The sequence below is a fragment of the Salvelinus sp. IW2-2015 genome, unplaced genomic scaffold (genome assembly GCF_002910315.2).
Source record: "Salvelinus sp. IW2-2015 unplaced genomic scaffold, ASM291031v2 Un_scaffold2207, whole genome shotgun sequence".
In the NCBI taxonomy this organism is placed as follows: domain Eukaryota; kingdom Metazoa; phylum Chordata; class Actinopteri; order Salmoniformes; family Salmonidae; genus Salvelinus; species Salvelinus sp. IW2-2015.
The window spans coordinates 105,429-118,775 of NW_019943537.1; the positions used below are offsets into that span (position 1 = coordinate 105,429).

General features: G+C 42.7%; 1 protein-coding gene across 1 annotated transcript in view; it reads right to left on the bottom strand.

Moving 5' to 3' along the window:
- Positions 1 to 13,347, bottom strand: part of LOC112073280 (1-phosphatidylinositol 4,5-bisphosphate phosphodiesterase eta-1) — a 32,393-nt gene that overhangs the window by 4,139 nt on the left and 14,907 nt on the right. Inside the window, exons 4-6 of the mRNA XM_024140610.2 lie at positions 3,115 to 3,194; positions 1,983 to 2,042; positions 664 to 1,087 (exon numbers count right to left, since the gene is read on the bottom strand). Of these exons, the coding sequence (XP_023996378.2) occupies positions 664 to 1,087; positions 1,983 to 2,042; positions 3,115 to 3,194 (564 nt within the window). The remainder of the gene's footprint in view (positions 1 to 663; positions 1,088 to 1,982; positions 2,043 to 3,114; positions 3,195 to 13,347) is intronic.

The following is a 13,347-nucleotide window of genomic DNA, read 5'->3' on the forward strand; positions in this document are numbered from 1 at the left end:
ACATCCATTTTTTAGGGGGAACTTCAAATTTCGTAACAGATGGTCAAATGGGATCAATAAAAAATATTTAAAAAAATAAAAATGGAAATTGTACATTTTGAAATAGTATTTTTACAAAGTTACATCAGTGGCATGATGTAATACTGGGATGTTTTAGGATGAGGCAACCTTAGGAGGTGTTTTGGTTTACCTGGCGGGATATCCTAGTCAGTTCTCTACTACAGAGAAGCACCACAGAGTGAAGAAGGAACAGAAAAGGCAAGTTAAAGTAGTGAGGAAGAATAGAGAACCTGGATTTGTCAATTGACATGAAAACACATTTTTATTTCTATATTTTAGAAAATGACAAGTGAGAAACAAGGCAACGGTTTACATTTCACAGAAGACCCACTGTTTCACTGAGAACGCAGGACAACAACTCTAAGCATCGTGTCACATATAGCAAACAAAGCCAGTTGCTCTGCCTTTACAGGTAAGCCTATAGTCATGTATTGCGCTGAGAAATAGGCAACATGATGCTGTTACACTGTCGGTTGGTTTCTTGCGTTGGTTTCTTCTTACATGTTAGATATCTATTATAACATATTGCTTGTTACATGGCATATCGTTAATTGTTATGGTTGATGTAAGAGTGTGTGAGGTCTACTGAGGAAGTCTACCCACCGATGAGTGTGTCTGCACCCAGGTCAGTCTGCTCCTGGTTGGGGGAGCAGAGGGAGAGCTGTCCCTGCAGTAGTCTCTCCAYGGGCATGGAGATGGGCCTGTGGGTGAGGGGTGTTGGGCATCTTTCCACCATTACCCCCTCCATGTCCCTTTCCCTGTTCCGGGACCCCTCCCCCCCAGCCCCTGCCCCGGCCCACACTCTGTCCTTGCTGTCTGATATGGAGGCCTTGCGGTCCGATATGGAGGTGGAGGACTCAGCGAGCTTCATCTTGGTTTTCTTGCGTCGGTTGGCGGGGGCGCTGGCGGTGCGTCGGAGGAGGTGGTCACTGATGGAGCGTTTCCTGAGGGCCGAACCACAGCTGGTGTCTACTGACGACTTAGAGGACCTGTTGAATAAGCCTCTGATGCCTCGCAGCTGACGACCCTGGTGGGTGGAGAGAGGGAGGGGGGAGAGAGGGAGGGTGGAGAGAGGGAGGGGGAGAGAAGGAGGGGAGAGGAAAGAAGAATGAAGAGAGAGGGGTGAGAGAGAGAAATAGTGTTTAGTATTTTGCATGAAAATATGAATTGCATGGTGTGAGGAAGGTTAGATAAGATGTGTCATGCTTTTCAATCACATCACAGTCTTCCCACCACAATGCAAACATGCCTGAGAAACAATATAGACTGAAAACATTAACACACTTCACTCTACACAAAACAAAATATCTTCAGCAAATCAACACTTCTTTACATGAATTAAGTGCTGAGCTGTCATTGCCACTCCCACTCAGGTTCATCACAGGCATGGGGAGAATCTCAATTGCATTTCCTTGATTCCTTGCATCGTCTCTCTTRGTCTCCTTCTCAAAACCCTTTAGGTTAGAGGTCCATCCCGTCTAACCTTCTTCTCGAGACCTATTGGATGAGGAGGCGAGGAGAGCGGACATGGGGAATCAAGGCAATGCAATTGAGATTCTCCCGTGGCCAAAGACATGCCCTTAGATGGCACTATAGCATAACGGTAAACTACTAACCACAGACAAACAACCATCTCATTCTCTCACTCACAATCCTTGCACATAGTCCCTCTTTTTACCATTATCTGTGTAGTTAGTAATGCCATGAGCTCTGATTTTATGAACCCAATAATTACTGATAAAATGCATAGAAAATCACCTAACAAGAAAACACATCCACAATACACACAATACACCAATCTGAGATGTACAGTAGCATACACAAAGAAATACATCTGAAACCATATACACTCCACCACACACAGTGGAAACAGTTGACAGTCGTGCAGATGCCATGCAGCATACATAGTCTACCCAGGATACCTTGCTGGCTCCTAGAAAGTGCATTATGGTAAAGCTGGGGTTCAGGACTAGTGGACTCCACTGGAAAGGAAGAATGTATCACCTTAGCTTGGGAGAATTATATAGATGACAATGAACTGTAATAAATACGTGAATGTAAAAGCTGAAACTGATTTTTCCCCTTCAGACCACTACTTTTCTATAGGGTCAGAGTAGCACTAGCCTGGTATCCAGATCTGATCTCACTAGCCTGGTATCCAGATCTGATCTCACTAGCCTGGTATCCAGATCTGATCTCACTAGCCTGGTACCCAGATCTGATCTCACTAGCTGTGTATCCAGATCTGATCTCACTAGCCTGGTATCCAGATCTGATCTCACTAGCCTGGTATCCAGATCTGATCTCACTAGCCTGGTATCCAGATTCTGATCTCACTAGCCTGGTATCCAGATCTATCTCACTAGCCTGGTATCCAGATCTGATCTCACTAGCCTGGTATCCAGATCTGATCTCACTAGCCTGGTCCCAAAGCTGTTTGTGCGTTTGCCTACTCCATTGGCATTGTCAAGCAAATCATTGTTTTGCAGTTCCATAAGGACATGGCAAAGACCATAAAAGAAACAGACTGGTACCCAGGCTATATCAAGAGGTTAGAAACAGACGGGTACCCAGGCTATATTAAAGAGACCAGAAACAGACTGGTACCCAGGCTATATTAAAGAGACCAGAAACAGGACTGGTACCCAGGCTATATTAAAGAGGCCAGAAACAGATGTACCCAGGCTATATTAAAGAGGCCAGAAACAGACTGGTAACCAGGCTATATTAAAGAGACCAGAAAAAAACTGGTACCCAGGCTATATTAAGAGGCCAGAAACAGACTGGTACCCAGGCTATATAAGAACCAGAAAACAGACTGGTACCCAGGCTTATTAAAGAGACCGAAACAGACTGGTACCCAGGCTATATTAAAGAGACTAGAAAAGCTGGTAACCCAGGCTATATTAAAGAGACTAGAAAGCAGACTGGTACCCAGGCTAGGGTCAGTGGTGACACGTGGAGAAGAGGACCAGGGATACTAGGAATGTCTCAGACTGTACTGTACTTATCTTACCATAGAAGGGTTATCTCACTGCAATGTACTGTACCTACCTTCCCATAGATGTCATGAACTGATACGTGGATAAAGATTGARGCCTCAGTCAACCCCTCCAAGTACACATGTCTATAACCTGAAGAGAGAGAAAGGGAGAAAGACAGAGAGTTATCGTTGTGGAGAGGTAATTACAATACAGTACCCCATGTATATTAAAAATAACACTGCARGGAATAAGTACAAAAAAGCTCCTTAAGGACAATCTAGAGACACTATTTGCTGACTGCAACAAAGAGGGGAACGTAAGCAACTTCACTTTCTACACAGACCATCCCCTGGCATGGCACAGTGGTATATTAACACAGACCATCCCCTGGCATGGCACAGTGGGGATATATTAACACAGACCATCCCTGCATGCACAGTGCTATATTAACACAACCATCCCCGGCCATTTGACACAGTCTCTATATTAACACAGACCATCCCCTGGCATGGCACAGTGCTATATTAACACAGACCATCCCCTGGCATGGCACAGTGCTATAAGAGCACACTACCCCTATGTCAAGAGAGAMGGTATTGGCKCAGCGTGGAAACTCAGAATAKTAGACATTGAGGAAATTGAAACAACCTCTGTCAACATATTCAAGTCTGGGACAYTAATGGTGCAGGGCATCCTGATGCAGTTCCAGCAGGACTTTTACGGGATCAAAGAGAGAGAGCACAGCAGGAAAGGTTCTCTCTCTGTGACAACTCCCCCATCCTGAGGGAGTCTGATCACACCTCTTTAAACTGTCCTGCAGACAAAGATAGTCACCCCCCCAGCACTGAACACACCCAGGTCCCACAATTGCACTGCTCCTCCATCATTGATAGGGATACATTTACAAAGCTGGAGGGAGACATGGTCGAGCTCAGAGAGCTAGTCAACACAATACAGACATAACAACTCCCCCCAACAAGACCCAGAGGGCAGAAGGTGGAGATGGACGGCTGTCTGAGAGAGCTGGCTGCTCTAAGTCAACCAGTGTTTTGTCTCAGCTCCTGCTTTTCCCAAGTCTCTCTATTTTCTCGACCTCCTGGTTTTGACCCTTACCTGTCTTGACTGAGCCTGCCTAACATCCTGTGCCTTTGCCCCTACTCTGGATTAACAACCTCTGCCTGACCCTGGGCCTGCCTGCCGTCCTGTACCTTGGCCKAACTGCTCTGGAATATCAACCCCTGCCTGCCTTGACCTGTCGWTTACCTGCCCCTGTTGTTGCAATAAACATTGTTACTTCAACACAGTCTGCACTGATACAGAGTTACCACTGCTGCAGATGATATGTTCATTAGAGTTAACTGCACCTCAGATTGCAGCCCAAATAAATGCTTCACAGAGTTCAAGTAACAGACATCTCAACATCAACTGTTCAGAGGAGACTGTGTGAATCAAGCCTTCATGGTTGGATTGCTGCAAAGAAACCACAACTGAAGGACACCAGAAATAAGAAGAGACTTGCTTGGGCAAAGAAACACAAGCAATGGACATTAGACCGGTGGAAATCTGTACTTTGGTCTGATGATGGGTGCAAACACATGGTCTTTGAAAGACGCAGAGTAGGTGAATGGATGATTTCTGCATGTGTGGTTCCCTCCGTGAAGCCTGGAGGAGGAGGTGAAATGGTGTGGGGGTGCTTTGCTGGTGACACTCTCTTTGATTTATTTTGTATTCAAGGCACACTTAACCTGCATGGCTAAAACAGCATTCTGCAGTGATATGCCATCCCATCTGGTTTACACTTAGTGGGACTATCATTTGTTTTTCAACAGGACAATGACCCAAAACACACCTCCAGGCTGTGTAAGGGCTTTTGACCAAGAAGGAGAGTGATGGTGCTTCATCAGATGACCTGGACTCAATAATCACCCAACCTCAACCCAATTGAGATGGTGTGGGATGAGTTGGACCGCAGAGTGAAGGAAAAGCAGCCAACAAGTGCTCAGCATATGTGGGAKCTGTTGGAAAATCAAACCTCATGCAGCTGGTTGAGAGAATGCCAAGAGTGTGCAAAGCTGTCATCAAGGCAAAGAGTGGCTACTTTGAAGAATCWCAAATATAAAATATATTTTATTTGTTTCACACTTTTTAGGTTACTACATGATTCATGTGTTTATTCATAGTTMTGATGTCTTCACTATCATTCTACAATGTAGAAAAATAGCAAAAAGAAACAAAAACCTTTGAATGAGTAGGTGTGTCCAAACTTTTGACTCAAATACAAATCTTAGATTCAGCTATTAAAGACTACCAGAACCCACTGGATTCTCCAATTACACTGAATTAACTACAGGACAAAATACAATCCCTAACAACCCAAAAAGGCCTGTGGGGTTGATTGTATCCTAAATGAAATGATAAAATATACAAACCACAAATTGGCTATACCAAATGGCTATACTTAACTCTAACATCATCCTCTGCTCTGGAAAATTCCCCAATATTTGGAACCAAGGACTGATCACCCCAATACACAAAAGTGAAGACAAATTTGACCCCAATAACTATCGTGGGATATGCTTCAACAGCAACCTTGGGAAAACCCTCTGCATTATCATTAACAGCAGACTCGTACATTTCCTACATAAGGGACGCCGATGGCATTACCCGTATGGTTGATGAGGATCTCCATTTTGCAAATGGATGGTCCATTACTAGATGTCTGCAAGTGTTATTAAAATAGGCCGATGGGCTCAGGTCGAGCCCCAGTGCCGGATCTTCCGGGAAGTCATCAAATAAAGTCTCTCGCACAATTTTCCGTTATATTTTTTACATTTATTTTTGGTCATTTTTCCGCTGTTCCAGAAGATTCCACCAGATGGCGACTGGCTGCTTATTGCAAATGGACAAAACTTCACCAAACGGACATGGCCATTTCTCCTAAATGGAAAAGACTTCGAAGACAAAACTCGGTGACCACGGGTTTGGCCAAATTAGCTTTTAGCCCAGAAACAAGATGGCATCGAGTCCTAAACGCTTTTTGAGTTAACTTCTTATGGCTGAAGGGGCAGTATTGAGTAGCTTGGTTGAAAGGTGCCCATATCCAACGGCCTGCTCCTCAGTCATAGTTGCTAATATTTGCATATTATTATTAGTATTGGATAGAAAACACTCTAAAGTTTCTAAAACTGTTTGAATTATGTCTGTGAGATTAACAGAACTCATATTGGCAGGCAAAATCCTGAGTTGAAATCAAAACAGGAAGTCAGAAATCTGAGCTTGTATGTATTCACCAGAGACCCTAAAGAAATCCCCTTGAGATATGAATGATTGTGCTTCTATGATGTTGTGGGAGAGAATGATAGCAGAATCAGTCAGGTGTCCATCAAGCAGCCATTTTCTGATCATGCTTTTTCCTCATGGTACTCACTTGCGTTCCATTGCTCAAGAAGACAAGAAAGAATACTCCGGTTGGAACTTTATTGAAGCTATATGTTAAAAACATCCTAATGATTGATTCTGTACTTAGTTTGAAATGTTTCTTCGACCGGTAATATCACTTTTTGAAGTTTTTGTCCGATATAACGCTGACCAGAATTAGCGTTTGGATTTGTAAACCAGACGCGCTAACAAAAGAAGGTATTTGGACATAAATAACAAAACAAACATTTATTGTGGACCTGGGATTCCTGGTGTGCTTTCTGATGTAGATCATCAAAGGTAAGGGAATATGTATCATATATTTTCTTGTTTATGTTGACGCCATCTTTGCGGCTGTGGTGTTTTACTTTTGAGAGCCGTCTCAGATTATAGCGTGGGTTTCTTTTTCCGTAAGGTTTTTTTGTAATCTGACACAGCGGTTGCATTAAGGAGAGGTATATCTATAATTCCATGTGTATAACTTGCATTATCATCTATATTTATGAGTATTTCTGTTGAAACGATGTGTCTATGCAAAGTCACTTGATGTTTTTTCCACTAGTGAATCTCAATGTAAACTCAGATTTTTTTATATAAATATGAATTTAATCAAACAAAACATGCATGTATTGTGTAACATGAAGTCCTATGAGTGTCATCTGATGAAAATAATCGAAGGTTACTGATTAATTTAATCTCTATTCTGGTTTTTGTGAAGCAATCTTTAGCTGGAAAAAATGGCTGTGATTATTGTGGTTTTGTGGTGACCTAACATAATCGTTTGTAGTGCTTTCGCTGAAAAGCATATTTGAAATCGGACACTTGGTGGGATTAACAACAAGATTACCTTTAAAATGATATAAGACACATGAATGTCTGAGGAATTTTAATTATGAGATTTCTGTTTTTTGAATTTGGCGCCCTGCACTTCGACTGGCTGTTGTCATATCGATCCTGTTAACGGGACTGCAGCCATAAGAAGTTTTAAGGCCCATTTTCTGGGATTAAAGGTCAAAAAAGGTAATAGAGCGAAATTTGACCGCTTCACATCAAAGTACATGAACCTGTTGTGTAAGGAAAAAAAGAACCAGCAACAGCCTCGTCCATTTGCAATGACGTCAATTAATTATGAATGGCGTGAAAATGACATTTAGAAATATCCCAGAATCACACGAATAGGTTCATTGAAACTGCCTCGGCCCATAGAGACGGAGCCTAAAGTTTCTGTCTGTTAGCTCATTCAGGGACCCCGTAGGAACGCCCAGAAAAAGTGGATTTTCAGCACCAATTAAGGTCGCTGCTCGGGCTCCAAATGACCTATTGAGTCAAAACTTGGGATTCGAGGTCGCCTCAACTAGGCCTACACATAATGTCAGAACTGGACCCGCAGCTAGAATGTAACTATGTGTTTTAAGTTTTTATTATGGTTAAAACAGAAGGCGCTGTGAATTTTGGGCCTGCTCTGAAATGTGATAGTTGGCTTCTAAACGAGTTGGACAAAATGGGTTTGGTGTCAGTATCAGTTTGGTGTCAGAATGATATCTTATTGACTGATGGACGCTGACTTGATGGCTGACTTTTGTCCATTTGCAATAAGTTTAACCTCACTAGGGTACGTGGGACGCTAGTGTCCCACCTTGCCAACATCCAGGGAAATTGCAGAGCACCAAATTCAAAAACAGAAATACTCATTATAAAAATTCATAAAACATACAAGTGTTAAACAGCGGTTTAAAGATTAAATTCTTGTTATACCAACCACGGTTTCAGATTTCAAAATGGCTTCACGGCGAAAGCATACCATGCGATTATCTGAGAACTGCGCCCAGCAGACAAATCATTACAAACAGTTACCAGCAAAGTAAAGGAGTTACACAAGTCAGAAATAGAGATAAAATGAATCACTTACCTTTGATGATCTTCATATGGTTGCACTCACAATACTCCTATTTACTCAATAAATGTTCGTTTTGTTCGATAAAGTCCCTCTTTATATCCAAAAACCTCAGTTTTGTTAGTGCGTTTCGTTCAGTAATCCACAGGCTCAAACGCAGTCACAACAGGCTGACAAAAAATCCAAATAGTATCCGTAAAGTTTGTAGAAACATTTCAAACGATGTTTGTAATCAATCCTCAGGTTGTTTTTAGCCTAAATAATCGATAATATTTCAACCGGACAATAACGTCGTCAATATAAAAGGTAAACAAGAAAGGCGCGCTCTCGGTCGCATGCATGAAAAACCTCTGGGACACTGTCGGGTCCACTCATTCAGAGTGGTCTTACTCCCTCATTTTTCAGAATACAAGTCTGAATCAATTTCTAAAGACTGTTGATATCTAGTGGAAGCCATAGGAGGTACAATTTGAGTCCTAAGTCAATGGATACTGTAATGGCATTCAATAGAAAACTACAAACGTTTAAAAAATCCCACTTCCTGGATGGATTTTGGAAACTTTAGAGTGTTTTCTATCCAAATCTACTAATTATATGCATATCCTAGCTTCTGGGCCTGAGTGGCAGGCAGTTTACTTTGGGCACGCTTTTCATCCAGAAGTGAAAATAGTGCCCCCTACCCTAGTGAAGTTAAACAGTGATGAACCATCACCAAATTGACAGGTTGAAATCAACACCGACAAGCAATGGAGAGGCACCACTATCACTGCCCGGCCATCCGGAGTTCAACGGGCTAGTCAATTGGGCATTTCTGCAGTATATTAGAGCATGTCAAATTCGTGATGGTAAATGTCCATCGTAAGACATCGCAAATGGACAGTCGGGCACTTGGTAATCTGAACGGGTTACTAGGAGCACATTTTTTWAATGTTTTTTAATGCCTTTAGGGGGGTGCAAGGGGTCCATGGCTGGGTAGGGAGCACCCCCCACCCGTGCCCATCCAATAGGGGGCACCCTATATATATTGTAAAAGATGACTGAGGTCCCACTGCTCTCTTATTGCACCAAATTCTTACTTCCTATGACTTCCTATGATCAAACATGACAAATAGAACGTTTAGGTTGATTCTGGGCTTAATATAGTGATATATTTTATATATATTATCTTTTGGTCAGTATAAATGCCATTTGGACATTTCTTATGCCATTTGGACATGGTTCACTGACTTTTTGGTTCAGAAGCCGACTTCCTATGAACATATACTGCAAATGGACAATACATGGGCCTAATGGACAAACTCAATAAAATAAGACATGTGTATGTTCATACAGTTATTACATATGTATAATTGACCCAAAAAATTATAAAAATCGAAAAACAGTCCAAAAAGCACTTTTTTAGAGGTTTTAAAATTTGGAAAACATTTTGAGATTTTCATAATTTTACCCATGGGTCTTGACTTTGACCATTTGCCATATGAAAATCTACGTTTGAGCGCGCTCGCCATCTTTGTGATTTTGGGGTATGACACTTGGCATTTGCCATGTTCCACTTGCCATATGGTTTGGATGAACTGCCTTTCATTTGAGTGGTATTTGCGATTGTGTATATGGTTCGCCCAATGGCAATAAGTTGCCATTCATTTTTGTGCATTTCATCGGGGTCTTCCCTTACCTTAGCGAAAACAATGTACTGAGCAAATGTCAAATTGGCTTTTTACCAAATTATCCTGTGTGACAGACCACATATTCACCCTGCACACCCTAACTGGCAAACTAACTAAAACAAACTAACTAAAACAAAGGCAAAGTCTTCTCATGCTTTGTTGATTTAAAAAACGTTTAGACTCAATTTGGCATGAGGGCCTGCTATACAAATTGATGGAAAGTGGTGTTGGGGGAAATACATAGAACATTATCAAATCCATGTACACAAACAAGTGTGAGGTTAAAATGGGCAAAAACACACAAATGCAGCTTAAGCCCCACCCTCTTCAACATATACAGTGGGGAGAACAAGTATTTGATACACTGCCGATTTTGCAGGTTTTCCTACTTACAAAGCATGTAGAGGTCTGTAATTTTTATCATAGGTACACTTCAACTGTGACGAGACGGAATCTAACAAAAAAATCCAGAAAAATCACAATTGTATGATTTTTAAGTAATTCATTTGCATTTTATTGCATGACATAAGTATTATGACACTACAACCATAAGAATTCCGGTCTCTACAGACCCTGTTTAGTTTTCTCTTAAGAAGCCTCCTGCTTCTCCATCATTACCTTATTACTGCACCTGTTTGACTCGTTAACCTGTGATCTAAAAGCATTGTCCTACACCCTTCAATCACAGAAGACTCTCCCTCTCCACAATGGGCCAAACCAGAGAGCCTGCTCTGTAGGAATCAGGGGTTAACATTGCTAGACCTCCGCACAGGTGGACATGCTACGAACAGATAGCAGCAGCTTGGCTGAGATATACGGCAACAGACTGCTTGCGCTATTATTAGAAATTAGGAAAATAGAAGAAGTTCAGATGACGGGCAATCACCCTCGGTCTGGGTGCTCCCATGCAATAGGATTCAACTCGTGGCGGCCAATCAATGATCATGAGGAGAAGGTGGGGTCAGCCCAGACACACCGGCAGGACCTGTCCAATGACCTGGAAGAAGCTGGGACAACAGTTCCTCAAACGAAACACATTGAGTAACACCACTACGCCGTCATGGAATAAAATCCTGCCGCACCAAGGTCCCCCTGCCAAGCAGGCGGCAGTGTCCAGGCCCGTCTGAAGTTGCCATGACCATCTGGATGATCCAGAGGAGGAATGGAGAAGGTCAGTGGTCTGATGATTCATAAAATAGAGCTTTTGGTCTAAACTCCACTCGCCGTGTTGGAGGAGAAGCAAGGATAGTACAACCCCAAGAACAGCATCCAACCGTGAAGCATGGAGGTGAAACATCATTCTTGGGATGCTTTCTGCAAAGGGGACAGACGACTGACGATTGAGGGAGGATGGATGGGGCCATGTTTGCGAGAGTCTTAGCCAACAACCTCTCTTCCCTCATAAGAGCATTGATGATGGGTCGTGGCTGGTCTTCCAGTAGACAAGACCCGAAAGCAGCACAGCCAGGGCAACTAAGGAGTGGCTCCGTAAGAAGATCTCAAGGTCCTGAGTGGCCTAGCCAGTCTCCAGACCTGAACCAATAAAAATCTTTGGAGGGAGGCTGAAAGTCCCCGTATTGCCCAGCGACCAGCCCCGAAACCTGAGAGGATCTGGAGAAGGTGTATGGAGGAGTGGGCCAAAAATCCTGCTGCAGTGTGTGAAACCTGGTCAAGAACACAGGAAACGTATGATCTCTGTATTCAAAAAACGATCTGTACCAATATGTAAGTTCTGCTGTTCTGATGTATCAAATACTTATGTCATGCAATAAAATGCTAATTAATTACTTAAAAATCATACAATGTGATTTTCGGGATTTTTGTTTTAGATTCCGTCTCTCACAGTTGAAGTGTACCTATGATAAAAATTACAGACCTCTACATGCTTTTTAAGTAGGAAAATCTGCAAAATCGGCAGTGTATCAAATACTTGTTCTCCCCACTGTATATCAACGAACTAGCGAGGGCACTAGAACAGTCTGCAGCACTCGGCCTCACCCTACTAGAATCTGAAGTCAAATGTCTACTGTTTGCTGATGATCTGGTGCTTCTGTCCCCAACCAAGTAGGGCTTACAGCAACACCTAGATCTTCTGCACAGATTCTGCCAGACCTGGGCCCTGACAGTAAATCTCAGTAAGACAAAACTAATGGTGTTCCAAAAAAAGGTCCAGTTGCCAGGACCACGAATACAAATTCCATCTAGATACCATTGCCCGAGAGCACACAAAAAACTATACCTCGGCCTAAACATCAGCGCCACAGGTAACTTCCACAAAGTTGTAAACGATCTGAGAGACAAGGCAAGAAGAGCCTTCAATGCCATCAAAAGGAACATAAAATTCGAAATACCAATTGAATCTGACTAAAAATACTTGAATCAGTTATAGAACCCATTTCCCTTTATGGTTGTGAGGTCTGGGGTCCACTCACCAACCAAGAATTCACAAAATGGGACAAATACCAAATTGAGACTCTGCATACAGAATTCTGCAAACATATCCTCCGTGTAAAACATAAAACACCAAATAATGCATGCAGAGCAGAATTAGGCCGATACCCGCTAATTATCAAAATCCAGAAAAGAGCCGTTAAATTCTACAACCACCTAAAAGGAAGTGATTCCCAAACCTTTCAGAACAAAGCCATCACCTACAGAGAGATGAACCTGGAGAAGAGCCCCCTAAGCAAGCTGGTCCTGGGGCTCTGTTCATAAACACAAACAGACCCCACGGAGCCCCAGGACAGAAACACAATTAGACCCAATCAAATCATGAGAAAACAAAAATATAATTACTTGACACATTGGAAAGAATTAACAAAAAAACAGAGCAAACTAGAATGCTATTTGTCCCTAAACAGAGAGTACACAGTGGCAGAATACCTGACCACTGTGATTGACCCAAACTTAAGGAAAGCTTTGACTATGTACAGACTCAGTGAGCATAGCCTTGCTATTGAGAAAGGCCGCCGTAGGAAGACCTGGCTCTCAAGAGAAGACAGGCAATGTGCACACTGCCCACAAAATGAGGTGGAAACTGAGCTGCACTTCCTAACCTCCTGCCCAATGTATGACCCTGAGGAGAGGTCTGCATGGTTGTGCTGTGAAAAGTGCAGTTGTATCGGACGAGGCCGCAGGGGTTGTAGGCTGAGGGAAGGCTGCATGGGGTTGTAGCTGAGAGGGCTGCATGGGGTTGTTAGCTGGAGGGAGAGGGTTGCATGGGATGGGTTAGGCTCGAGGAGAGGCGCAGGGGGTTGTAAAGGCTGTATCCATCTTTATGAGATCTGTAGTGAATCTGAGAAACTATGTCTCTCTAATATGGTCA